This window comes from Eucalyptus grandis, chromosome 3 (genome assembly GCF_016545825.1).
Source record: "Eucalyptus grandis isolate ANBG69807.140 chromosome 3, ASM1654582v1, whole genome shotgun sequence".
Classification (NCBI taxonomy): Eukaryota; Viridiplantae; Streptophyta; class Magnoliopsida; order Myrtales; family Myrtaceae; genus Eucalyptus; species Eucalyptus grandis.
In genome coordinates, this window is record NC_052614.1 from 17,235,404 (window position 1) to 17,261,840 (window position 26,437).

The 26,437-nt window shown below is 41.3% G+C and overlaps 5 protein-coding genes across 8 annotated transcripts; 2 read left to right on the forward strand and 3 right to left on the reverse strand.

The window, feature by feature from the left end:
- Nucleotides 1–130: 130 nt before the first annotated feature.
- Nucleotides 131–2,682, reverse strand: LOC104417682. 2 transcript variants are annotated; one of them, XM_010028914.3, is made up of 8 exons: nucleotides 2,404–2,681; nucleotides 2,192–2,323; nucleotides 1,965–2,051; nucleotides 1,509–1,649; nucleotides 1,225–1,281; nucleotides 833–859; nucleotides 535–630; nucleotides 131–444 (listed from the first exon to the last, which is right to left on the reverse strand). In XM_010028914.3, the coding sequence occupies exons 1-8, from the start codon at nucleotides 2,623–2,625 to the stop codon at nucleotides 250–252; spliced, it is 957 nt and encodes a 318-aa protein (XP_010027216.2). In that variant the 5' UTR covers nucleotides 2,626–2,681; the 3' UTR covers nucleotides 131–249. The 2 variants fall into 2 exon arrangements, with proteins under 2 accessions (XP_010027216.2, XP_018717258.2); XM_018861713.2 differs by lacking the exon at nucleotides 2,192–2,323 and having other exon boundaries at nucleotides 2,404–2,682.
- A 137-nt stretch (nucleotides 2,683–2,819) lies between these two features.
- LOC104415507 (hypothetical protein) lies at nucleotides 2,820–6,182 on the forward strand. Its single transcript, XM_010026822.3, has 7 exons — nucleotides 2,820–3,219; nucleotides 3,852–4,070; nucleotides 4,507–4,593; nucleotides 4,853–4,999; nucleotides 5,424–5,450; nucleotides 5,540–5,635; nucleotides 5,753–6,182. The coding sequence occupies exons 1-7, from the start codon at nucleotides 2,980–2,982 to the stop codon at nucleotides 5,951–5,953; spliced, it is 1,017 nt and encodes a 338-aa protein (XP_010025124.2). The 5' UTR covers nucleotides 2,820–2,979; the 3' UTR covers nucleotides 5,954–6,182.
- A 1,208-nt stretch (nucleotides 6,183–7,390) lies between these two features.
- Nucleotides 7,391–11,679, forward strand: LOC104415506 (cyclin-L1-1). Of its 2 annotated transcripts, none has more exons than XM_010026817.3 (9): nucleotides 7,391–7,595; nucleotides 8,805–8,970; nucleotides 9,075–9,156; nucleotides 9,448–9,588; nucleotides 9,668–9,837; nucleotides 10,144–10,417; nucleotides 10,656–11,100; nucleotides 11,242–11,277; nucleotides 11,372–11,679. In XM_010026817.3, exons 2-9 carry the CDS (start codon nucleotides 8,819–8,821, stop codon nucleotides 11,431–11,433), a joined length of 1,362 nt encoding a protein of 453 aa, XP_010025119.2. In that variant the 5' UTR covers nucleotides 7,391–7,595; nucleotides 8,805–8,818; the 3' UTR covers nucleotides 11,434–11,679. The 2 variants fall into 2 exon arrangements, with proteins under 2 accessions (XP_010025119.2, XP_010025122.2); XM_010026820.3 differs by having other exon boundaries at nucleotides 7,392–7,595; nucleotides 9,671–9,837.
- Nucleotides 11,680–12,088: 409 nt separating this feature from the next.
- Nucleotides 12,089–17,742, reverse strand: LOC104415504 (hypothetical protein). Of its 2 annotated transcripts, none has more exons than XM_010026816.3 (4): nucleotides 17,658–17,742; nucleotides 13,697–15,184; nucleotides 13,503–13,619; nucleotides 12,089–13,414 (listed from the first exon to the last, which is right to left on the reverse strand). In XM_010026816.3, exons 2-4 carry the CDS (start codon nucleotides 15,101–15,103, stop codon nucleotides 12,551–12,553), a joined length of 2,388 nt encoding a protein of 795 aa, XP_010025118.2. In that variant the 5' UTR covers nucleotides 15,104–15,184; nucleotides 17,658–17,742; the 3' UTR covers nucleotides 12,089–12,550. The 2 variants fall into 2 exon arrangements, with proteins under 2 accessions (XP_010025118.2, XP_018717335.2); XM_018861790.2 differs by having other exon boundaries at nucleotides 13,697–15,194.
- A 1,586-nt stretch (nucleotides 17,743–19,328) lies between these two features.
- Nucleotides 19,329–23,693, reverse strand: LOC104415503 (bifunctional 3-dehydroquinate dehydratase/shikimate dehydrogenase, chloroplastic). The gene is made up of 11 exons (XM_010026815.3): nucleotides 23,545–23,693; nucleotides 22,989–23,221; nucleotides 22,609–22,714; nucleotides 21,860–22,078; nucleotides 21,161–21,507; nucleotides 20,937–21,000; nucleotides 20,672–20,780; nucleotides 20,443–20,586; nucleotides 20,207–20,355; nucleotides 19,903–20,065; nucleotides 19,329–19,781 (listed from the first exon to the last, which is right to left on the reverse strand). Exons 1-11 carry the CDS (start codon nucleotides 23,563–23,565, stop codon nucleotides 19,738–19,740), a joined length of 1,599 nt encoding a protein of 532 aa, XP_010025117.2. The 5' UTR covers nucleotides 23,566–23,693; the 3' UTR covers nucleotides 19,329–19,737.
- Nucleotides 23,694–26,437: the final 2,744 nt, after the last annotated feature.

Sequence of the window (26,437 nt, forward strand, 5' to 3'; positions counted from 1 at the left end):
CCCAGGTATTGATTACGAATGTCCAAATTCAGTCTAGTTGGAGAGGGTAAAGAGCTCTTTGGACCATCTGGGTAGACCTTGAACAGTCTATGGCTGTGTATTTTCTCATGCTCCAAACAGTGAAGCAGCCTTTCAAGAAGAATCGCTTCTCTTTTCTTAGTAGTCGCGAGGCCATCGAACGTTTTTATCATCAACATCATCACTTTTCAAACTTGTACAGGGGTATGAAAAAGGATGAGTTACCTGGTTTCATTTCTGATGTAGAGAGTTCTCTATGATATTGATGCAGGATCCTATTGATTTTCCTGAACCCATGGCCTTGGCTAATTGTAGCCGAGTCTCGTGATGGTGGTGCAGGATGAAGGCAGTGTTCAGAGATGCCCATTTAACATGAGGTTTCACTGCAGATTCTGTTAAGCCCAACCATCTCATCACTCTCTCCAGCTGTTGAATTGCATCAGATCAAATTGTTAGGCATTTAGAACAACTTAAGTGAATATTCTTCGAAACTCAGGATGCAAGTGTCGAGATGACCTTATCAACATCTGAATGCAATCCTTCAGAGTAGCCAAAAGAAAGAAGCTCTGCCACTAGGCCTCCCAGAATGACACAGGAAAAATTGTTGAAAGTCTGCAGGTTTAGAGCAATTTATAAGCAGTGGAGCGCTTCGAAGGAGTAGTTTTTCACAAATTCGGACTGCACAAGCCCCCATCGTACCAGGAGGGACCACATTCAGGCTTGCGAATATTAGCAGGACAAAAAACCATGTTCCGTTTTCTTTCATCCAACAATAAGACATGATCATAAGTAGAATCGAGTAAGAAAACCCTACCTTGGAGGATATGCATCTCTTATTAACCTGCATTTATGGGATATGAGAATTAGCATAAATCTGAGTAGAAGCAAATCAGAAGTGAAACACAGGCTCTTAGATTTCATCCAAAGATTTAGCAAGTGACTGCAGTCAATTTCCTTCTTATTGTCCGCTAACAGCAGATTTTCAAAACATAGGGACTCAGCCTCATGAACGTCTTTAAAAGCCTCTGGACAAGTCTTATTGTGCTTAAATTAACTGTGGCTTGCCCCTTGCAAGCTAAGTGTGTCACTGCGACATACAGGGGGATTGGGGAAGGTCCTGTGAGAAGTGGATTGGGGGTGTTGCGATGGTTTCAAGTGCTGAAGTGACACTATCAAGACATACAGAGGAGAAGAAAATAATCTCACTCTATAACTTGATTCTGTGCTGCCAATGGATTCATTTAATGTATCCAAGTCAGGAACCTGTGTTTCAAGACAATCAGGAAAGGACATATATCAAGAGATGAATTGGCATATAAGGTGCATAAGCTCACACAGTTTCAGAGTAAGGTTCAAAAGAGTAAACAATCTTGACCTTACTGATCGACCTACTGAACAGCCTAATCCTCGATTTACTGGTTGAAGTTTCACTCACAAGAAAACCATGACCAGGTCAAACTAATGCGTTAAACAGTCAGGACCCTTCTTACCTCTCTAAGAAATTCAAAGCCCACAAACTTCACAGTCCCTCCAGCAAATTGATCCTGGCTCGAATTCCCTCTCTTCAGCACTTTATATTCTTTCGGGAGGACCCCGAGTAGATAAGCAACTAGGAAATGACCTGCTTCGTGCTGCAAAAATACTTTTTATATTGTTCAAACAAATCCCCGATGCGAAGGAGACAGGAATGTTGAGAGCGGCACAGGAATCATAGGGATGACCAAATCAAGCTCAGTCGTGTTCAACTACCAAGCTACAAATGAGCAAAAGGTTGATCCTTGAATGATGTTCCACGCCTCAACTGAACAATGCATCACGGGTTTTGCATTCAAAAAACAGAAGCTAAAATCTTCCAATGTCAACTGCTTCTTTGCTCGATGAAGCGTCAGAGCTCAGTGCTGAAGCGCTCGAGTCACTAACTAGAGACCCAACAGGATAGCTCTTACCTGTGTACACATGAAGATGTCTTCTTCCGCGAGAGGCTGATTATTTCCTTCTTCAAGCACTACTCTTTGCCTTCCACTTCCTGCCACCTGCAACAGAAGACAGCACCCTAAATGAAGCGAACAGATTAGTTTGCAGATTTTGTTCTTCACTACAAACCCAATTCGCACAATCTCTCCATATGGTGGCATCAGTTCTTAAAAAAGAAAGAGCTGGTAAACGTGCATACAGAGTCTTCCGTTCGAGCAAAATCAAGGCAACTCTGTATGGAATCCAGAATTGAGTCCACCAGTGGACTAAGATACGACAAGTCCATCCCATTCAGCTTCAAATCATCAGGCAACCATACCCTTTTCGGAACCTGAAGATCCATGCAACAACAAGAATATCGCATCACAGTGACGCGAGAGAGACAGAGAGAGAGAGAGGGAGGGAGGGTACCTGCTTGGCGGAGCCGAAGCCGGCAAGACCACCGGGCTTACCCTGCAGCTGCCTCGCGATGGTCAAGGCGTTGCGGTAATTACGCTTTCCGAGCTCCCGGTCCAGCCGCAGGAGAGATCGGCGGCGTCGTTCAGAAGGGTCGGAGCGTCGACCGCGGTCCGCCGCGGAGACGCACCGCCGGTGGCCGGAGACGCCGGCGGAGCCGTGGCGCAGCCAACGCATGCATTTTCCTCAGCTCAGCTCCCGCAGCCAGCAAAATGGCCACAGAATCTGCATAATCATCATCATCATCATGATCCCACTTCGGTAAATTTTTTGTAATAAATAAATTTCATATTTTTATATCTTTTTATATCACAAAATTGGTTTTTTTTTTTTTTCATTTAAATTTTTGGGTTCTTGCTTAACTTCGTTAGGCCACCTTAATCCACATTCCGGCTGTCAGTTTTGTGTGGTCGGAAATGAACGAAACGGGAATTTCTCCGAGCAACACCACCACCACCTAGAGCTGCGCTGAACTCATGCAGAATAAGCTGCTCGCAGCGCTGGCCTCTGCCGCAGCAAATTCTTCCAAAGATGGGGACTTTCGGCTTCTACGGGAGCTTATCGCGCGACCCTCGATTGAAAGTTCCGATCTTGAGGACGATCATCGTCAGAGCGTCGTCGTCGCCGCCGCAAGTTGAATTTTCAAGAAGGCAAGTTCTTGAGCGAGTGGACGAGGAGCTGGCTAAAGGGAACGAGAGGGCAGCGCTGGGTCTCGTGAAGGACTCGCAGGGGAAGCCCGGCGGTCTCCGTTGCTTCGGTTCCGCCAGGCAGGTTCGCGGATTGCGTTACTTTTTCTTTGTATGCGTACGTTTCTGTGTTTGAATCAGAGCGCTCGGTTCATTTCTGAAGTTTTTGTTTGGGACGAGTGTTTGTTACTCGGATATGAATGGACGCCTTCACTTTGTTGGAGCAAACGCAAAATTTGGACCTTGTTTCATCTCTTTGTGGCTATGTGGGCAATGCAGACTTGGGTTGTGCAGGGTTTTTCCAATGATTCTTGTAATCTATCTCCTATTCTTTCTCCATTGATGGGTTATTGTAGCAAATGTATGGAGGAAAGTCTTGTGTTTTTGTGGGCAATGATGACTTGATGATGTAGGTTTTTTCAGTGATTCTAGTTATCTTTCCCATCTTCATTTTTCATTGATTGTTACAAAGCACACGCCTAATTGAAAGTTTTGGGATGACTTAAGAAGATGGCTCGTGCGACAGACAAGGAATGGAGATGTGTACTGTTTTGCGACTGAATGATGTGTAATCCTGAATAAGAATCTTGCCAGTTTTGTATTCAATTCTTTAATATCGCCAAGCTGTTGACATATGTAGAGTTGTTCTTGGAAGGAAATGTCTCGAAGTTGTGAATTGACTGTGCCATGTACTCATTAATTAGGCTCTGATTGCAGGTACCACAGCGGCTTTACACTTTAGATGAACTGAAGTTGAATGGAATCGAGGCAGCATTGCTCCTGTCTCCAGTAGATGCAACTCTTGGTGCTATAGAGAGAAACCTGCAGCTTGCTGCTGTCGCTGGAGGTCTCTCCGCTTGGAACTTGTTGGGTCTCAGTCCCCAGCAAATCTTCTATATTTCTTTGGGCTTTTTGTTTCTGTGGACTTTTGACTCGGTAATTTGCTTGAACTATGTATTGAAACTCGAAAGCTGATCATTCTGGTCCCAATTAGATGACCGAAATAGATATTGTTTTGGGCAGCATTAGACTCTTCAAAAAGTCTGTTACTTCTGTCTTGTTCCTTTTTCTTTTATTTGTGTGTGACATCTAGGTTGAAGTTTGAGGTTGGTCAGAAACATCCCCCACTGCTTTTCCCTACTCAAAAGAGGCAAAAAATTGTAATTAGAAGAGTAAGACGATGTTAAAGTAAGGGTGACGACCTGGATTGTCACAAAGTCTGCTACACAAGCAGTCGAGGAGTGCAGCAGTTTTTGTAGATTTCCTTCACTTCTTACACTTGTTTTGGTCTTTTGAGTCATTTTTATGTCTTTTCAAGCAAATGTGCAAATCTTACTGTCTTTAAAATGCATCCATTTGCTTGTTCATGTAGGTATCTGTCAATGGAGGAGTTGGCAGCTTGGTTCTTGATACAATTGGCCATACTTTTAGTCAGAAGTATCACAATAGGGTTCTTCAAGTGAGACCAATCTCTCTCTCTCTCATGCTCATTCACTACCCTACTGAGATATTTATTGTCCCTCTGTATTTATGGCATCCTGAAAGTTGTCTATTTTCATTTATATTTGACAACTAAATTATGGCTGCATCTTAATGCCCCGATACGAATTTCTCACTATGGTCTTTTTAAACTTTGGAAATGACTTCTTCTGTCCGAGAGCATTTTCCTAGTGATGAGAGCTTCCCTGTATTGACTGAAAGGCTGAAATGTTGCGCAGCATGAGGCTGGACATTTCTTGATTGCTTACCTCATCGGAATCCTTCCTAGGGGATATACAATCTCCAGTTTGGATGCTTTAAAGAAGGAAGGCTCTCTCAATGTCCAAGCGGGGACTTCTTTCGTGGATTTTGAGTTTCTTGAAGAAGTAAATTTCTAAAACTCTGCCTCTTCGGTACTTATCTATTACTTTACTCACTTTGTCGGTTGATGTGTGTTGCAAATTGTTGTGCTTATCCCCTTTAATACCCAATCCGACTGCTCATCGGTCATGAAGAGACTTGTCATGCCTTCATTAAGATATCCTGTCTACAATAGCTGCATTCTTCGATCCTGCTACTCCTTCTCCCGAGCAAACTGTTAAGGGCAAAGCGAGCTGTGAGAGAACCAAGATGTGAATGCGTCAGTTTATAGAGTGGCGGATGTATAATAAACGTTTAACTTAGGTCAGCATCGATTACCTGTTGCCTGGTAGGCCCAGGAAAAAGAAAAACAAGTTTCACAATGTTGATATAATAGTTGTAGACTGATGTTCTGAAGTGTTTATTAAGTGGACTCTCTTCAACATGCAGGTAAATGCAGGAAAAGTATCGGCAACGGTACGTGTTCTCCAACATGCCCATGATCATAACCATTTACATGCATATGTGACATTGCCGCACTAAGGGACTTGGGCTATTTCTTTTAGACACTCAACAAATTCTCCTGCATAGCACTTGCCGGCGTGGCGACTGAATATCTTCTCTTTGGATGCGCCGAGGGAGGTCTCGCAGACATAAACCAGGTAAGCCACAGTGCTTTTGGTCCCACCATTTTGCTGAATCAAGCCTTGATCATTTGCGAGCGAAAATGATGCGAACTTTTAACGCCCTCGAGTGAAATTCTCGCAATGGTCGAACAGTTGGATTCATTGCTCAAGGGCTTGGGATTCACCCAGAAGAAGGCGGATTCTCAAGTCAGATGGGCGGTGCTGAATTCGGTCCTGCTACTGCGCCGCCACGAAGCTGCACGGGGGAAGTTAGCAGAGGCAATGTCTGAGGGGAAGTCCGTCGGATATTGCATCGACGTCATGGAAGGCGCCATTGGCAATGCCGACATCTAGACTTGATTGCGAATCATCATCCATTCTTCTTAGGTTGGCAACACAGTTACTGAGATTTTAAGTCCTGTCATGTACATATCAGAATCATGATAATCCTGAGTGACTTCATTGCAATCAACTTGTATGAATTTTAAATCCTTAATTCGATACTTGTAATATAGTCAGATTAAACATGTGGTTGCTTCAAGTTCTAGAGCAGTTCTTTGGAATTTTATTTCCGTTGTGGATATTTGTAAAAGCTTCCCAATTATCCTCATCTATTTCCCCTCCAATCTCTTGCTACATTTTTTTTTTTTTTAACTGCTGTCCTATTTGTTTTTGTATAAAATAACAAAATTCTTTTCTTTTGACATCGCGTATTTTTCAAATTTTTAAATGCACTTTTTAATTTATCTCGAAACCATGTCTAAGACGACATTTTCATCCAGCAAGACAGATACTGTTGTTGCACTTCATGAGCTATAGATTTTATGTTAATTCCTCATCCTAATCACACTGTCCCACATAAATATCATCTTAACAAGAATTCATTCCTTGCATTCTCGTAATTTCAAGTTTTCACCAGATAATCATGCAGATTCTTCATTTAGATTGAAAGAAATAAGATATATACTTTCAATAAGATATATATGTATATATTTATATTGGGAGAATTACCAAATGTCAATTCAATTATATATATATATATATATATATATATTTGGTTAATTCAATTTTAAATATTTTGTATTTATATCAATTCAGTCAATCCTAATAGTTTTGGCCGATTGGCATTGATAGGAACACTAGCTTACGCCATTAACATTAACGTGAGTAATTTTTTAAATAATATTTTATTTATTATTGACTTTTTTTTTCTTCCTTCTTCCACTTCCTCACCTCTAGTCAATGGTAGGAGGAAGGAGAAAGGAGGAAAAAAAGAGAGAAAAAGTTAAAAAAATAAAATACTATTGAATTGTATAAATGCAAAATGTCTAGAATTAAATTGACAAAAAAATGCATATGATTGAATTGATATAATTGTTATAAATTTAAAAAAAAAAATTAGTAATTTTCTTAATATAAATTTATAAAGTATACTTGTTTACGTACAATGTCTATATCCCTTGATCATTATAAGACACGCGAATGACTGAGTGAGAAATTAATTCGGCTAAATAGACTTTGGTATAGAAATAACAAAACTAAATATTACAAACATAAAGTGAAAAATGAAAGAACCGCCAGATCGGCATGAAACAAAAATCGAAGTGGTAATTAACGTAATTAATGAAAAAAAATTTAAAAATTTAAAAATTCAAAAGTGAATTTACACATTTTTCTTGTTTATTAACCTTCTCAATTTATACATTTTCTAGTATTTGGGAAAATTTCCTATAAGGATTGAAAGAGCATTGATTGCTAGATTTCTTCCCATTTACAAATTCTTCGTGGCATTTCGATGATAAAATAAAGAGAGCCTTGTTTCTAGTGCTTCCGCTCTCTCTTCTTCTGGGCTCTGCATCTGCTTGGGAACGACGGCGGCAGACTCGAAGTGGGGGAAGCCGGCGTCTCTCCGGAGCTTCGTTCGTCGGAATTCCTTCGATCGCCGAAGCTGAGTCCGACTCGCTCCTCCTTCTTCGCCGATCTCGCGAACTCGAGGGTACCCTTCAATTCGCCTTCCGTTTTTCTCCCCACGTTGTTCTGCGTTTGCGCTTTGTTTTTGGTCCGATAATCCTCGGTAGATCGCGTGTCGCTTTCGTTGATGGGTTCCGGCTCGGCGGGCGGTGCTTGTGCTTGTCGGGCGCCGATTTGGGCGCGGGAAGTTTCGATCTTGGCGCGTTCTGATGTGGTGGGTTGTGAAATGCGGGGCGCAATTTGGGGCCTCTGCGTGTGGATTGAGATTGACCCGGTGAGGCGCTGATGGGGTTGAACGGTTGCGGTGATGTGGAATTAGGTTTCGATAGACTCTGGTGATTTGATGTTCTTGATGTTCTTGTTGAGCGAGAGAGGCGACGGCGACCGGGAAGTGAAATCGAGAAAGCAAGAAAAAGGGCTCTTGGTTCTTGGTTATTCTTCCTGGGCAGCTCACTTTTCGCGAGCTTTCTCTATGTGCGCAGGCGCGTGCATTGGGTTGGACTCGGGGGGTCTCTGGAAGTGTTCAGTTCTGCTCCTTTGGTATAAAATGTGGAGTGAGTGGGGTGGTTCCATGAATCTGCCCTAGTCTCCGACAGAGATGTGAATTTATATTTGCAATTAAGGACTGTAGTACATCTAAATTTCAAAAGCCTATCTATGCAGATTTGCTGATATTTGAGCCTAGTTGTGCGAACCGTGTGAATTGGGCAGTTTAGCTTGATTCACGTGAGACATCTGTGATTTGTGCTATGTCAATAAGGCAACGAAAGCTTATAGCATTGAGAGAATGTAAGGATGTTTAAACTAGTTTGTAGTAGAGTCATGGTTGAATTAGTGTATAGAGATTATACTTTCAGGCTTGATTTTGTTAACATTCAAATTTTGAAGCCTTGCATGGCTTGCATGGCTTGCATGGCTTGCATGGCTTGCATGGCTTGCATGGCTTGCATGGCTTTCATGGCTTGCATGGCTTGCATGGCTTCTGGAGTGCACACTCGTGAAGCCTTGCCATTCCCTCCTCTTCTCCTCGGCACCCTTCCACTTGTGAAGCCTTGCATGGCTTCTGGAGTGCAAGTTTTTTGGTACCGAGTCTCTGCTGTATAGCTCTTGGTTTAAGTCAATACATATTACCTTTACCAAAAAAAAAAAAAAAAAAAACATTTTAATTTTGAGATAACTTGTTTTCTTTTTGGATGCCAAATATGCCCGATATTAAATATCTTGATCATTGCAGCTCTTCAGTCAGCAATGATTTACACTGCAATCGACAACTTCTACCTGACGGATGAGCAGTTGAAGAACTCGCCTTCCAGGAAAGATGGAATTGATGAAGCAACAGAAACAACTCTAAGAATTTATGGCTGTGACTTGATTCAAGAAAGTGGCATACTACTCAAACTGTATCCTCATCTGATGTCTAGATGATTCGAGGCGTTAGTATTAATGCGTAAACCATTTGAACTGCATTCTGTTGTTCGGATCATTTCCTTAATCTGCAACACAGACCACAAGCTGTGATGGCCACGGGTCAGGTTCTCTTTCATCGTTTTTATTGCAAGAAGTCATTCACCCGTTTTCATGTTAAGGTTAACTTGTCTACACCAGCTTTTGTTTTATTTCCATCTCATCCTCTGTGATTTCGCGAAAGGAAACTTTGAAACTGTGACATTGGTGCAGAAGTTCAATATTCTTGTTCCACTGTAGCCTGGTCTCTTAATTTCCTATTGCAGTCCATTCTTTTATCTTTCGTCACGCATCTCTTGGGACAAAGTTTTGAGCAATCTTTTTTGCCTTAACTTGAGATGAAATTTTTATTCTTTATCTTCTTCTTGCAAAATGCTTATCCGGGAGTTGATTTGGTCATAATAACCTTGCAGAAAGTTGCCGCAAGCTGTGTTTGGCTAGCATCAAAGCTTGAGGAAAGTCCTAGGAAGGCTAGGCAAGTCCTCATTGTTTTCCATCGCATGGAATGTAGGAGGGAAAACTTGCCAATAGAGCATCTGGAACTGGGTTCAAAGGTCAGAATTGGATTCTTAATATAATAATTTGCTCTTCTGATCATCACTATAGGCATTTGATTTTGCATATTTTAAAAAGAAGTATGCAGAGCTGAAGATAGAGTTAAGCAGAACAGAAAGGCATATTTTGAAAGAGATGGGTTTCATCTGTCATGTCGAGCATCCTCACAAATTTATTTCAAACTACCTTGCAACATTGGGAACACCTCCAGAATTGAGACAGGAAGCCTGGAATCTGGCAAATGATAGGTAATTATATGTACGATGTCTCAATTTTGATTAGTGGATCAATTTATGCACTTCAATCTTGGTGTCGCTAGTAATTTTCTGAGTTAGGTGTGGAGAGAGAAGCATGTGTCAGGCCCTTTTTTTTTTTTTTTTCGGGGGGTGGGGTGTGAGTTGTCTGGGTGTGGGGGTGCATTTTCATGTTGGCAGGTGGAAGCAAATTGACTGGACTCTTTATCTATGAATACATTAATTTGTTCAGTCTCAAATTTGCATTCTATCATGGTGCGATATGGTCTTATACATTAAGTTTCTTTGCTTGCCGAGCAGTTTGCGTACTACTTTGTGTGTTCGTTTCAAGAGTGAGGTTGTGGCGTGTGGAGTTGTACATGCTGCTGCTCGGAGGTTCCAAGTGCCCCTTCCTGAAAATCCGCCATGGTGGAAGGTGTTTGATGCGGACAAAGATGGAATCGATGAAGTTTGTAGGGTTTTGGCTCATTTATACAGCCTGCCCAAAGCAGAATATATTCCAGTATGTAAGGATGGAGACTCCTTTTCTTTCTCCATGAAGTCCTTGGATCTACAATCTAAGCCAGCTTCGAAGGTAATTGTTTTTTTTTATTTTTTCTCCATTTGCTGCTCTGTCCCTTTGGAAATCCAGATTGGGAGATAGTAGTGTTTGCTGCCTTTTTTGGGCAAATGGAATAGCTATGCTGCCATCTTTCTGCTTACCATATTCAGGACTACCAATTCAAAGTTTCTGCACATATAGCTGAAAAGGAATTGTCTTAAGTGTGCGCCAACAAACTTCTGAACTGGCAACGTTTCTTGATTAATTTCAGGAGGTTCCACCGAGTAGCCCCCTGGTTAATACTGACTCTAATGCTGCCAAGACTGCCCCATTATCTGGCAATCTGGAATCCGGTGGATCCAAGGGTGAATTAGTAGATTCAAATGGGAAGGAATCTAGAAAGAGTGATGATGAATCCACTATTGTGCCAGCTGAGGGCGGGGTAAAAGATGATTCTTTCCCTAAGCCAAAGTCTGAGCACAGAAATGAGGCTAGTGGGGAAAGGAACAAGGAGAGAGAGAAGGACAGAGAGAGGGAGAGGGATAGGGACAGAGAGAGGGATAGGGATAGGGATAGGGAGAGGGAGAGGGAGAGAATTAAGTCCAGAGATCGTGATAGGGGAAGGGACTCTGACAGGGAAAGAGAACGGGAAGACTCCGATAGAGATAAGACTAGAGAAAGACGTCACCGCTCAAAAGACGGGGGCAAGGATTCAGGTTTGTTTGTGAATCTATTATCTCAGTCATACATTTGGTTTGAATCGATCAATTGAAACATTCTATCTGTGGCAACATATACTATCCTTGAGTTTTAACTGCTGCTTCTTTGACTTGGGTATTTTACTCTTTGAAATGCAGGACATTCGGATAAATCAAGACACCACTCTTCACGAGGCAAGCTGTCCATTTAACCTAATGTTTATCAGGTCTCTGTGTGTCTTTCTTTGTTCAATACTTACTTACATTGAACAATTGTCTTGCTTTTCAGATCGGGAATACCGCAGTTCCTCATATTCTTCCAGGGACAAGGAAAGGCACAGACATCATTAATATGCTTGAAGCAGTTGCCACCTGCCACAATGCAGTAGGATATTCCAGTGGCTCAATCCAGATCTTGTAACATAAGAGAAATTTCGTGCTTTCAGTTTTGTGCAACTGACTTACCAAACTGTCTATACAGGGGGCATGTTTCCTGTGAATTTAGTTGCCTTGAAGAGTTAATCTTGAGTTTATCTCTGCTGTTTCGATGATAATGGATGAATATTAGTTACTAAAATACTTCAGCGTTTTTTTCAACTTCCCGGGCAATGTAATGTTTCTCGTCTCCCTTTGCATGGCCACAGCGCGATCCAGTCATCCCGCTTGGATGTCTGTGTCTTACCTTTTGGTTGCCTCTCTTTGGTGACCCGTCCGGTGATTGAATCCAAGATTCATTCTGTACATACAATCGAGAATCTCGGGATCTTAGCTTAACTGTAGGGAGTTTCAACAGGGCAGAGCTCTCCAACGTGAAGTCGTGATACCGTTCAACAAAAATGCAATCGTTTGCTTCGGGGCTTCAAAAGCATCCAGTGCCCTGTTAAAAGGCTAGAGCATGAATTTCTTTTTCAACAGGAGAGACATAGGATTCCAACTGATTTTCTTTTGCTCCACGGGTTCACATGTGATTACTACGGTAAAGAAAAATAACCGGCACATGTCTTCATTAATTAAATTATGGAATTTCGACCAAAAACAAAATTATGGAACAACGTCTGTCATGCAATAATTAAGCCAATTCATATTCTTTCTTACAATTGTAGGCTGTAACGAAAGAAACCAAGTCTATCACACCCTGAACTCATTCTAAAACGAAATGGTCCAGCCTCAAAAAATATAAAATCTCGAGCTAAATGAGAATCCAGCAGGTCCTTATGAAGGAAATCACTATGCACATAATCTGTGAACCATGGAAGACATGTGCCAGTTATTTACCAAACTCCGTTTACACTCTTGCGGACCCAAGTTATCCAACGATGCAGGGGAATGGCACTGGGACACAAAAGTGCAGTCACTTAAGTGAGGGTGTGCAGCTCAGAGACAAATAATAGGAAGATACAAATTGGAACAAGTCAAGCCGCAGATAAACCCTCATATGCAAGAAAATGAGGGCAAAAAGTTGCTGATTTCAGATCCTCGGACCTGCGAAAGAGTATCGAGACGAAACTGGCAAGCTAGCATCATTTTTCTCATTAATCCTGTAATGGTGTGCTCGATCACGTCCCATTAGATCATCAGTATACCTTGGACGTGCTTCATCCCGATCAACTCCTCTCCTTCGTGGACGGTCCTTCTCACTAAAGTAACTTTCCCGCCTATTACCAGAAGGGCCCGAGGGTACATCCTCCCTTCTTGAAGAATGTGGATATGAGTCCCCAGATGCAGCACCATGCCGATATGCATCATAAGGATCCTTGCGGTAGGAATCAAAAGTAGCAGCAGCAGAAGTACCTGCCCTAGAAGGAGGAACTTGGTAGTGCAATTCCTGCCTCGGATGACTAGAATAAGTTCTGAATTCCCTGTCACTCCCATGGCTACGTCCAACAGCATATTCTCTCGATGCCGGAGCAACTTCCCTATGTCTCTCTTCTGGCAGTCTTCGAAGGCGCTCTCTCTCGTGATCATCCCGGTATGGTCTTAAGGTAGGAGAAACATGTCTTGCGAGACCTGAGTTTCTCCTCTCTCCTCGAAGACCAAATGCTCGATACTCCTGCTCCGTAAGATACATTTCTCGAGGTTCTGCTCTAGGCCTAGGTGCCAGCTCACGGTCCACAACTAGCCGGTCCCTTTCATGAGCTAATACCGGAAGTCTTCGAGATCGATGATCAGCATAAGGATTCCTCGCTGATGTTTCCCCACGTGATAGATGTCGTGATTCTCGAGCTCTGACATGAGAATCCCTCATTCTGCTTTCAGTCAATCTCGGGGAATAAGCAGGCAATTCTTTCGGATGGAGCTCTATTGGTCGAAAAAGTTCTGCAAGCCTACTTACCTGAAAGAAATTCAAGTGTTATCGTCTCCAAGAATTCTTCAGGAAAAATACTGCTGAAACTTCACAAACAAGTAGCATGCATCCTCACCTGTTTAATAGAAAGTTCCGTTTTGAATTTGTGTTTAGTTGTAAAATTTTCTTTCATGCCCAATTTGAAGATACTCTCCGGTAGCGGAAAACAGTCGAGATGAACTTTAAATCGCACCTAGAATTTCAAACCTGATCAGCCTTAGCAAACAAAATCATCGACTAGTAAGAAAACCCAGCTAATAAAAAACTGACCTGAACTGGAAAAGCCCCATCAAAAGCTCTAGGCTCAAGTCTCATGCCCCCGGGAGAGGTGGCCTTGTAAATTCCATGCATTAGCTTAAGATCATAATCATACAGAAAAAGCTTGAGACCAGGTCTGACATCCAACACGAGATCCTTTTTATTCAAGGAGACGCCCATGACACCATACCTTAAACAATCTGGTTTGGTCTTTGAGTTACACATAAAAATCAAACCACCAAGTTTTTCTTTATCTTCTTTTCTCGGTTTCATTTCCAAATTGTCAAGTTTCTCAATGTCCTTAAAATTGTTCAAACTCTTGTTCGACTTTTGTCTTACTGTTTCCTTCAATTTCCTTTTGCTATTTCCAAGCATTTCAGCTCTTTTTTCCTCACTATGATCTGCAGCTAGTTCCTTTGAAATCTTCTCTACATGACTGCAGCTAGTTTTACCTTTCGAGTTGCCATCACCTTTTTCTTCACTCCTGAAATCATCTGCATTTCGTTGCATCTTATCACCAGAAGTATATTGCTTCAAGGAGTCTTCTTTGCTGCCATTTCCATTCTTAACTGACAACGCATCTTTCTCCTTCGTCGCTTTTTTCACCTCAACTTTTGGTATGGTAGCTTCGACTTTTTTCTTCATCGGTGAAGTAATGGCAGGAGATTTCTTGACAATTTTTGATCTGGCTTTCAAAACTTTAATAGTTCTCTTTTTAGAACCCTGCACCTTTTCAGAGACCCATGCAGGTTCACTCTTATTTTTCAGCTCCACAGAGTGTGGCTCAGTGGAGACAACTGGAGCTGCTTGAATTTTCTCCCCATTTTTAGGCTGAGCCAGCAACTCCTTGGACGTTTCCGCTACTTTGTTCTTATTTTCCATCTCCATAGAATGTGGCTTGGTGGAGACATCTGCAGCTGATTTAGTTCCCTCATTTTCGTGCTCCATACATAGGGCCTCCGTGGTGTCATCTTCTTTGCTGCCATTTCCACTATTAAACAGCAATACTCCTTTCTTCTTTATTTCTTCTTCCCCCTCAAGTTCTGCCACAGTTACTTTGGCCTTTTTCTTATTCAAGGAATTACTGGCAGGAGATTTCTTGGCAATTTTTGATCTGGGTTTCAAAACCGTCCTAGTTTTCTTTTCAGGAGCCTGCAACTTATTGGAAATCTCTGCAGCTTTGCTCTTGCCTTCCAGCTCTGTTGAGTGTGGCTCAGAGGCATCTGCAGGAGCTTCATTTTCCTCCTTTATTTTCTGCACCTTCTGAGTTGTGTGCACAATTGTTTTAGCTCCCTTGTTTTCCTCTCTCACACGGCGCAACTTAGTGGAGAAAGCTGCAGGTGTTTCAACTTCCTCCTTGGTTTCCTGCTCCAATGTGTGTGATTCAACGGACACATCTGGAGGTGCTTCAGCTTCCATTTTTCTATCTTGCTATATAGTTCCACCCAGTGTTCCAAGCCAACTTTAGTCCCAAAAAAACAATTACCTAGCAAAATTCAGCTGCAAACATCTACAGAACATCAGATGCTCCGTAGGGAAACGGTACTTAATGCGATTCAGACTGCTTCCACAGCATTCCGAACATATGCATGCACATGTCTTCTCACTTCACAGCCAAACAGAATAATAGAATTACTACTTTTCCACATGTAAGTTTTAACAAATTTCTACTAAAATGATTTCTTCAACTGAAGACATCTTTATAATAGTAGTATCACAAAACCTCTTTTAACCAAAGCATTCCCAAGAGCATGATACACATATAGACCATTCCAATCCAAAGAAAACGAAATGGTCTATAAAATATTTTAAAAGACACCCAAGAATTTACTAAAATGCTCATATGCTGAAAAACTTAAATCAACAAGAACATGCTGTAAGACAAAACCATTACTTCAAACATGAGGTCCTTATATTATGTATTTCGAAACAATGCAGAATGTAGGAGATAGGGATTGCATAGTTTTTTTAATGTAAGATAATAAGTACTAACAAGTATTTTATATCTAAACAATTTGTATTTGTGAAATGGTACAAAAGCCTTATTGGCATCAAACTTCACCTTCTTGTCATTACTCACATGACTTGTGATTCTGAATGCATTTGTGGCACTTCTTTTCCAATTCCAGTTCAACCTATCTGATTTCTATTGCTTGTTCTTTTATTTTCCTTTCTACCCAACCTTTTTGTTTCCAACCTCAAATCTACCACTCTCGACCTACATCAAATCGATCATCTGGGCACAATAATCAATGTCACTAGGACAGATCAAGATTCATATCAATGGTTCAACTCAGTTCATCTAGAAAAAGATTCAACTTCAAGGTGAGAATCAAGGTTGAAATTCCTGACAACATTTGTTTATAATTCAATTAAACTCACAGTTCCAACATGATTTACAGATTCATTTAGTCTGATAAAAGGTCTCGAGTACTTTTAGGATAGATGGGTTGTTAAATGTCTAATGTTCTCAAGCGGCTGAGAATTACATTGGTTAATCTCCCAGGGTATTCAGCAATCAAAACCGCCAGAATAACTTGGTTAATGCCAAAAATGCATTCATAGAGTTGGCGGATAGCGTAATTTTATAACATAGTTATTATTAAAGGAATTCTCAGACAATCTCATTCCTCATATCCTCTCAATTAAGAGCTTAAAAGAATGAAATAATAACTCCAAATATTTACAATAACATTGTAAGAGATCCAGGTAATAAAACTGTCAGCATCCTCAACCTTGCCTATTAAACTAAAAGGAGATATGAATGAGTATTGCCACTTCTGCAAAAGTACTCTTAGCATCACTAATATCATATTTGGGAATCTTGTGTCATTTGTGACGTAAAATAGATTGCTTAAACAAAATACCCATGTTCCTTGTTATAGCGACCTTAGCAATTATACTGTAATTATTACACATGCAAAATGTCCTTAGTTTTTTACAATATCGTGTCTTTCAGAAACTTATTGATACATCACCCGTGTTTTTCTGAAGCTGCTTAATAAATGTTACAGTTCAATAAAAGCTATCCACAATTCTAATAAGATTCTCCTAATTTGCGATTCAAACAATAAGCCTGACCACCAAGGCTAGTGACCATAAACTATGTAAGGGCATGACGAAAGACTTTGACTAACAAAGCACAACCCGTCGTAAAGACTAGGAACTTTGCACTACTGTGTCAGACACAAAAGACAGATGAGATTGGTTGAAGTTGGATGATCAATTATTGGTTTACATTATACTTATCCTGTTTCTTTTCCCCAGTATCGTTTTCCTCTAGGAACTTCAAACAAAGGTGCTAGACTCTAACCTAAAAAGACTACCTGGTCCTACCCGAAGCACTGAAGATAAAGATGAAATTCTATCTGTTTCAAGAGCACCATGTCCAGCTACATCAGATAAAAGAAATATGCTTTTTCCCGGCGCAGTTCAGCAGAAGCCCACACATGTAAGTTGAGAGAGAGAGAAAGTTAAAAATCAGTACTTTCATGAATATGCGCTCAATAGCTCAATATGGTGAACTAAAAAAACCACAACCAACGAGAAACCATTCAAGATTACGTAAAGAAGCATCATCTCCGACGCAAAAAAAAATCACCTCCCCTACACTTCAAAAAAAAAAAAAACAAACACAACCCAAGACCGCAAACAACCTATGCAACGGAGGGCATGAAGGAACAATCACTCCAAAAATTCCGAAACCTGAAATCCCGACGGCAAAAGGCGGCACCTTGCCCACCTAAATCGGTATCATCGACACTCAAACAGCTACTGAGAGGCTCTTAAGACTTGCACAACAGATCTTCCGAGCAATCTAACAAGACCCAGCACGCCAGATTCACCTAGACGAGCCCGGACGGCTCCGTCGCGCGATCGCACCCGCCGATCGATCCGCACAATGAAAGAACAATCATCACAGAGAGAGAGAGAGAGAGAGAGAGAACGAGAAAGGACGAGACCGCGACATTACCAGGATGGAATTAGGGATTCTGGAGTCGAGGAGCGACCCGTAGCTCGACGGCGAAGGAGTGCGTCATAGAGAGAGAGAGAGAGAGGTGCTTGCAGTTTTTTTTTTTTTTTTTTTTGAGCAAATGGTGCTTGCAGTTGGAGATAGGGAAGGTTTTGTTCGATATCGGAGACGACGACGACGACGAGGAGTTAACAATATTCGTGGGATTTTTAGCCTTTTTTTTTTCCCATTAAATTTCATTTCCTAATTCATCCTTTTTTTCCCACGTGAAAAAAAAAAGATGGTTTTTTGTATAAGCCCTGAAGAAGAGAAATTTTTGTATAAAAAAGAAAAAAAGTTGTAGGGATTTTATATTTTTGGTAACTGTCAAATCAGATAAAAGATCAGTCGGTTGGATACTAGCCGAAGGAGTGAACGGACGGATAGTGAGTCGTGAGTTTTAGTTTCGATAGAGAGCCGGAACGAACACTAACTTTGGCACTTTGGATGCTTTTGGTCGGGATCTAATGAGAATCTTTTAGGCATTTAAAAGGCAGCACTTTTAAAAAAAAAATTTCTTCTTTTTGGCTAAACTCCAAAAATAGTACCCTTCTGGGTATTTCCCTGACTAGAGAACGCCAAGTCTCATAAAAGGAATGGGTGAAATTTGATTGCCATAAATCCAGTTATAGTACATGTCAATCTCCACAGGCCATGCATGTATACTTTCCTGCCTGCTTGATATCCTCTTTATATGGAAAAATCGGTATTGGTTTGCATCTCAAATTTTAACCGTTAAACTTGCAAATCCGTAATACTTTATTTTCGTCATTTAAGATTGTAGGGCAGACTCTTTTACCTAAAAAAAAAAAAAATCAATTATTTTTTCGAATATTCAAAAATTTCTTGTTTCGACCACGCATCTCCTCCCCTCTTTAAGCCCTCACATTTCCCACATTGATAGTTTTAGTATTTTCATCTTCTTTAAACCCTTCATTTGCTGCCAAATTAAAGGCGAACATAGCTACATTATTTTTCACCGGTCTAATCCTGAAGAAGAAATCTAAGTGGTTTCATGGACACTCATTGAACTCAAGCCTGACTGGTATATTAGTAATTGATGCCCCCGACCTTGAGCATGAATTAGAACTTCTCACTCTCTCTCTCTCTCTCTTCTTCTTGATGTGGAATTTCACCTTGATTCAATAAACTTCTAGATCGTGAATCACCCAACTAATTTTACCAACCGAGTATGGTGCGACTCGAGCGACTCGAGTCAATTATAGTGTTTCAGTTATGGCCGGAACAAAGTATACTGCATCATTCGACTCTGGATGCCTACTAGTATTAGCACCTGTGTATTGCAAGTTCGTCTGTACAATCTCACAGATATGACATGCATGTGTATACCGATAATAGCACGTTTACTACCGGTTTCGCTTGGTCTTTTTCCCGTAAAATGATGTGAGGAATGGTTCTACTCTGGAACCAGACGACTGTCGTTACGCTTGCTTTTTCTTTCTTTTCTTTCTAGACAATGTGCATTATCCAAGTACAGGACAGGCCTTGCCGGTCGGTTCAGGAATCAAGACGTGCAAAGCAGAAAACAAAGATCCGTTTCACTTGATTCCACGTTCGCCAGAACCAAACTTGACTATGCACGGATCCAACATCTGTGATGTTACCAACTGATAGTGAATCAGCTTCTTTACTGCAAGTTCAATGCCTGGTATATCTTTCTGGAGTATCCAGACTGATCCAAGCTAAGTCATGCTACGTAGCCATATCAAATATTAACATTAAAGGATATCTTCACAAAGCAATTTCTCCAGGACACTGAACTTCTATTCCCTGATAGGCATAAAAATGACGCACTCTCTCTTTTTACCAATCTGATGCTTCATACCGATTTTCTCTGATGCTAATAAAATATCTAGCTAGGAACTTTTGACAAGTCCTTGCTCCAACAAAGGGGGGAAATTTTTATTATTACAACAAAATAGATTGACAGATGATAGCACAATCCAGAACTCGAAAGGAATTTGTCCCAGAAGATGGGCTCGGATTTGGCTGCAACTAGAGCTTGACCTGATTAAACTTTTCAACTGTTCTTCACCAATGTATCCCTAATCAGTTGCTTTGGTGCTGCAGGGAAAAAGGAAAGTTCATGTTTAGTAAAGGCAAATGTGTTGGCTGGGCTGCAAATACGATGCCAGCTTGATGAGCAGAAATCTATAATTCATCGAGGCTTTAGAAGTCATCTTACCAGGATACCCTGTGAACCTTTCAAACTGTACAAAGGCCTGATTGATGAACATTTCTGTTCCATAGACAGGGATAGCTCCAACCTCTTGAGCTTCTCGGAGAAGTCTAGTCAATTTTGGTGTGTAGATGGCATCGAAAACCAGACAATAGCGACTCAAAGCATTCTGCCATGAAAAAAGTGATTTCATGTTAGCTTGTCATTCATCAAGGTCAATAGTTCCAGTGTTGAGCATTATGCAAGGATCCTATTAAATTAATGACATCACGAATGAGTCCTACAGAGGATGAGTGTCAAGATACCAGACCTTAGGTAAGGGTGTCAGGTCAACGTTTGGCTTCATCCCAACTGATGTGGTATTTGCAAGAACCATTCCATCTTCCGGATGAAAATTCTCCAGTTCAGCCAGAGTAATCGCTTGCCCTCCAACTTTACTGGCTAGTTCTTTTGCTTTTTCTACAAGTCAGGAGAAACATCATGTCGAGTTTGTCGTCATGAAAACTATATTTGAAACAAGAGATGCCCATAGGAAGAAAATCTTACCATAAGTCCTGTTGGCAACTACAACTCTTGCTCCCTTCTCCATAGCACCATATGCAAGTGCTTTACCAGCACCACCAGCTCCAATGACAACAAATAGCTTTCCAGCCAAGGGGGAAGTGGTAGTGGGGCTTGCTCCATTTGAAGCTGCATCAGAGAGAAACCATGTAAGATCCTCAGAGGGGTTCAAAGTTGAGAGTAGCAAACAGCAAGTTACTAGTGCATTTAAAACCTCGGAGTGCCTCCTCAATAGCAGCAATAGCTCCGAGATAGTCAACATTGTATCCGATCATCTTCCCGTCGGTTGGTCTTCTAATCATCTGACTGATAGCTCCTATGGCCTGTAATAATCACCATCCAGACATCAAAACAGGCATGCACAATGATGCAGAAGCTTGTCAAGAGCCTAGACAGTAACTCTATCAGCAAAAACGCCTACTTATTTAGACATCATCCCATCAACAGAAGAAGCTAAGAAGTAAGGAACAACAATTTACCTTGGCTATTGGGTCGACCTCATCACAGCATCTAAGTCCATCCTCCTTGTGAGGAATCGTATAACTGCATTTGAAGTTGAAAATTTGGATTTTCATTTTGTGAATAAGAGGAATTAAATAAAGCCCATCAAGTCGCTCTGCTGAGGTGAACCCAACAAAGGACCTGTAAAATCAACAAAAAGAAAACGTAGCAAATCTGCACTACTTGGAAGAGGATATTTTACCTGTATCCAACAAAGTCTGGAGATGAGTAGGCGTTGATGAAATTTGCCACATTGTCAACCAACAGAGGAAGATAGATTCCATTGAAATTGACTGATTTAAATGCTGCATTGTACAGATGAGGACTCTTGCTGTGACCAATGGGCTTTCCAATAACACCATGTACTTTGGTATCAGGCCCCAATTGTCTTAGATTATATAAATCCAACAGATCTTTTATGGATGGCTGTCCGGGAGCTGAAACTACTCCGGCTTCAATTGCACCGAATGTGAGATATCCACCAAACTTTGCAGCAAGTATACGTGAAATCAAACCCCTCTCGCCCATAGCAATTGCGATGGTTGGAACCTGCAGTGGCATATCATGCTCTATTGAAACTTTGTAGAGAGGTAAATGGCCTATAAAAAGTGAATAAGCATAGAGAATGATGTCTTCCTATTTCTGTGGGCAGGACACCTTTGGAACTTGAAATATCTACCAGATGTTAGAATTCTTTTTCGGCCTAAAAAATCAAGTTGGTATTTTTTCAATGACGCATGCTGTCACTCATCATCATCCTTACTGACTATCATTGTCAAAGCTTGAGAGAGCTACTACTTAAGCCTCTTATTTGATTTTTTAAAATAGCCACAAAGCATGTCAACCCAGAATTTCAAAAGCCCTGCCCTAACATTTTCTTTTGGTGCAGCAAAGTACTCACTTGAGAATGTGCTAGAACTTCAAAGATACGTGGGCAGTCACTAATATCGAGGGCAGTAGTTGCAATCTTGACAATGTCAGCGCCAGTAGCCTGGATTTTTGCTACAAGGTTGCCCAGTTCCTCGGATGATGGCGTATTCTGATAGTTGTGAGAAGAAACTATGATTTTGGCCTTTTCAGGCTTCTTCCCTTGAATGGAACTGAAGAACTCTTGCGCAACCTTCAATCAGATGAGCAAAACTCTCAGTGGTATAAATATGACCCTTCCACAGAATCAAAGACTTGGAAAAGAGCAAATTGTTGATAGTCAGCACTATACGGAAAATAGAAGCTGAAGAACATCTATCAGGCATAAATTAGGTGACAGATGCAATTGGTAATTCACTAGAAACTCATCATAAGAAGCTTCAGACTTCACAAACAAATCCATATTTTCAACAGTTTTGGAGGAAGAAATGTGATCATCATTATTATTCAGTTCAAATAGTCGACTGTCATTCTGCGGCCGGCTACCAAGCATACTGGCAGAAGCTCTTTTCATATGCACTTTACTCATCAAGTCTATCCTAAATCAAGCATGGATTTAAAAGACAATTGTGGCATTTTCTGCATTTTAAAAACCAAGCTTATGGAAACATAAACTGGCAAGGACAAGATCTCATTATAACTCTAACACTAAGTCTGGTTCTCATTTGCTGCGGATGATAAGTATATCCAAAACAAACACATAGGATAGAGATAAAATCCGACCTGAAGCTCGACGTCTACATAGTCGGCTCCCAATTCCAGCGCCAATCGCAATGCATCCAATCTCCGGCTGTCATCACCCTCATACTGACCACCTTCCCATTTGGGTCTGATAGAGGAACAGCAGAAGATTCATAACCATGAGAGAAACTCAAAGGAAGGAAGATATGCAACCCGAACTCAACATCTTGCAGTAAACTAAACAGTATCAGCGGAAATGCACATAAAATCGATAATTTTCACTCAAAACTACATCCCTCAATGAATAGTTCTTCCTATATCTCAACTTCTTGGCTATTCTGCTCCAGGACCAAGCAGCAAAATCACCCATTGACATCTTATACTGCATAAATAAAAAACCAGATGGTGGATAACTAAATCACCTGTAAGTCACTAGAGTGGGCAAGGCGCTCTGTTTGAGCAGGATCTCGAGATCCTGCTTCGGGCTGAAGCTCTTCAAGAAATCCAAGCGAACTTCGACGAGGTCGGCGCCCTGCTCCTTCGCCGCCCTTATCTGGCCCAGCATCTGATCGACCGACTCCCCCATCACCGGCGCGCACAGCAGCGTGGAGTTCCTCCTTCCTCCGGCGGGAATTTGGAGGTCCGCGGCAGTCAACTGTCCACACAGTTTCCAACAAACAAACATCAGACTCGATCAGAACACGAGGCGTTCGGCTCCGCACCGTTTCCGCATTCAGACTAGTTCCGACAGAGTATCACCGACTCGATCATGTTCTACCACAATTCAGCCAATCATCACACAGTTTTTCACTCAACAGCGACATCAATTCCGGACAAGACAGACGACCCCGGAAATTTCCGCGGGTCGGTCCAAACTCCGGTGGCTGAACTAGGCACAATTCGAGAAGAAAAGGGTGACCACGAAACATCGAACCCGGCACGGGGAGAGGGAGAGAGAGGGAGGGAGAGGGATGTTACCGGGATGCTGCTGAGAGTCATGGCGGCGGCGGCGGCGGCGGCTGTTGAGGGTGTAGAGAGAGAGTAAAGCTACCTCCGCTGAGATGCAGAGAGAGAGAGGGAGTGATGATGTTCAGTTGTAGAGAGAGAGACCCAGTAGCGAGGTAGGTGTGTATATATATATATATTTATATAGAACAGAGCAGAGGAGAAGGAAAGAGCAGGTGGCGGTGGGTTCGCTCGCTTGCCTTTTGAAGAAGACGAAGAAGAAGAAGAAGAAGAACGTTAGATGACGTTGGTTCGAAAATTCGTTCTCTCTTTTCTCTCTCTCTTATTTCCATTTTTTTTGTTTTTTTTTTGGTTGCATTTTGATTCCAAAAAGAATTTCTGAAAAATACCACCAAAAAAAAAAAAAAAACGTGGCCGGTTGGTCAAAGACGGAGAGGTGCACTTTGCGTTGACCGTGTCTGCATTTCAGCTTCATGATGAACAAAATTTAGGTGGCTGACGGAAAGCAGCCTTGCGGCGCCGCCGATCGTAGTTCAGAGCCCTCATCATCGCGAAGATTTCTGTTCTTTGAACGTCGCGATAGCTCGTCGCTTCGTTGCGAAATGATGGATATTTTGTTTTTTTGCATCATAATTTACAACATATTGTAAAACGAGGGTCGAGGTGACCTCGATCCTTTAGCCAACAATTATTTCGATTGTCCTTTATCTTAAGGAGTCATGGGATTATTCTAAATGTCGATGATTTCACTCAATTAAATCTTTGATTATGTGATTAATAATACGAGGTGTCAATTTTTTCTTGTTCTTGTCAAGGTATAGAGAAAACACCGTCCAAAAGATAAAATCCCAGTCAATTCCAAAATTAAATAAGTTTCAGATAACAATATAAATCTTCAGGTATAAGATTAGAGATCACATGTTTAAAGAGTACATCTGTAACTTCTTCAAATCAAAATTGACAGCTGATCACTATCTTCGGTAATGAAGCATATATGGAGATCTCCAACTATTGTTATGGTCTTGTCTTTTAAGTAGTGCGTGACTAATTTCAGTGTAAATTCGGAAAGCCAATTAACTTCCCAATATAGAAGTAATATGCACCGGCCAGAAAGGGTTTTACTCCCAAGTGATTTCCCTTCATGATGATGGGCTGGCCTAGTCCGCTTTCTAAAGACCAACCGTCGTCTCCGGTGCACCGCTGGTCCGGCGGGAGGATTGGCTAGGATGATGCGACGTTGGACAGGGCGGACCCGGAAGTGTTTGTCATCATCGGAACTCTATAAGCCACGATGGTAAGTGTAAACACAAGCTCCTACATCTCAAGCTCGCCGCATCTCAGTGTCCTCGTACAATTCTTGAGATACAAATATTAGAGTAACCAAATCGATTTACACGACGTATCATCTTCAAAAGCAAATTTCCACATATTATTCCTGATATTATCTATTTTCCTCTAGACCATTAAAAATGAAGAAAAAGCGCCCGATGTGCCACACGTTGGACCATTAAAAATGAAGAGAAAGTGCCCGACGTGCCACACATTGGGAGATATCGAAGGAGGGTCATCAATATTTGCCAAATGTGTTCCTACCTAACAAGAGAGGTAAATCGGCTTTCTCCATCAGATACTTCTAATGGCATATTGCAATTTGAGAACATCCTAATCAAGTCCAGAGCGGTATTTTTCAGGGCACCTAATGATTGGTGAATTATGTGGAGGATTGAATCTATCCTCCATTCATTTAGATGGGAAGGAAGGAGGAGGTACATATAAGAAAATCCAGAAGTGTAGCACCTGTGTTTGACCCTTCCTTTCACTTACTAGAACAACTAACTTTAGAGGATCTCAAACTGACATTTCTTTATTCATTCATTCAGTCATTCAACTTTCTTTTTGTTTTTGCTAAATGCTTTCTTCGGATTTGATGAGATCGGCGGTTCATCGGGTTGGGGGAGAGGGTTAGGTATAACGTGGGAAGACGAAAGTCATGGAACCGGAGGCCCTCGTCAGATCCTGTCTGTCTCCTAATTACTTAGGTAAGGAGGTCCCCTCCTTCTCTTCCTCTCCTCTTCCTCCTCTTCTTCTTCTACTGTCTGTCTCGTTGACTCGTCTCGGGTAGGTGTCAGCAACCTCTCCACCAAACTCTCTCTCTCTCTCTCTCTCTCTCTCTCTATCTAGAGGTTGGTTGAGCTTTGAGAGAGAGAGAGAGAGAGGGAGAGTCCTAGTCGGTCTTGAGTTCGTGGGGAGTTGCCGTTCATCGTCCCCTAAATCTAATCAGGTAAGAATCTCTTGTCCTCCGTTAGACACAGGACCATCAGTGACCTGCGGGTGGTACTGTAAAGCCCTGGTTTGGTTCTTTTGTGCTTTTTAAGTTTTGCAGGTCACTTGAGTTTCAAAATTCATCACCAGATCTTTTGCTAATCCATTAATGATGGGGTATGTGTTGTGGGTTAGTGCCTGGTTACTATAAATCACTTTGGACCATGTGCGTCAGTTCCCGCACATCAGGTTATGGTCCATCAAAGCGAGAAACCGCTGGAAGATAGTAATATAATATTTAAATATTAAATCTCTTTTTAATCTAATAGTTTAAAATTTTAAAACAATTAATAATCTCACAAAATTTTGCATAATATCAGAGTAAGAAGTCCAAATTTCAAATTTTTCTAGAGATCTCTATTTGTCTCCCAAATTAAATATTTTTACTCTATGTATTAGTAAAAAAGATCAATATCATCAAACGAGTTAGGCTTTATTCTCATGAAATGTCATAGATACAAAAGATGATATTCAATTGGTTTTAATTTTTGTCACAAATGATTATGACATCTAGTTATTTGAATGGTTTTCATGATTGATAGGATTACCTCTCTTAGTAACATCAAAAAGTGATTAGAGGCAT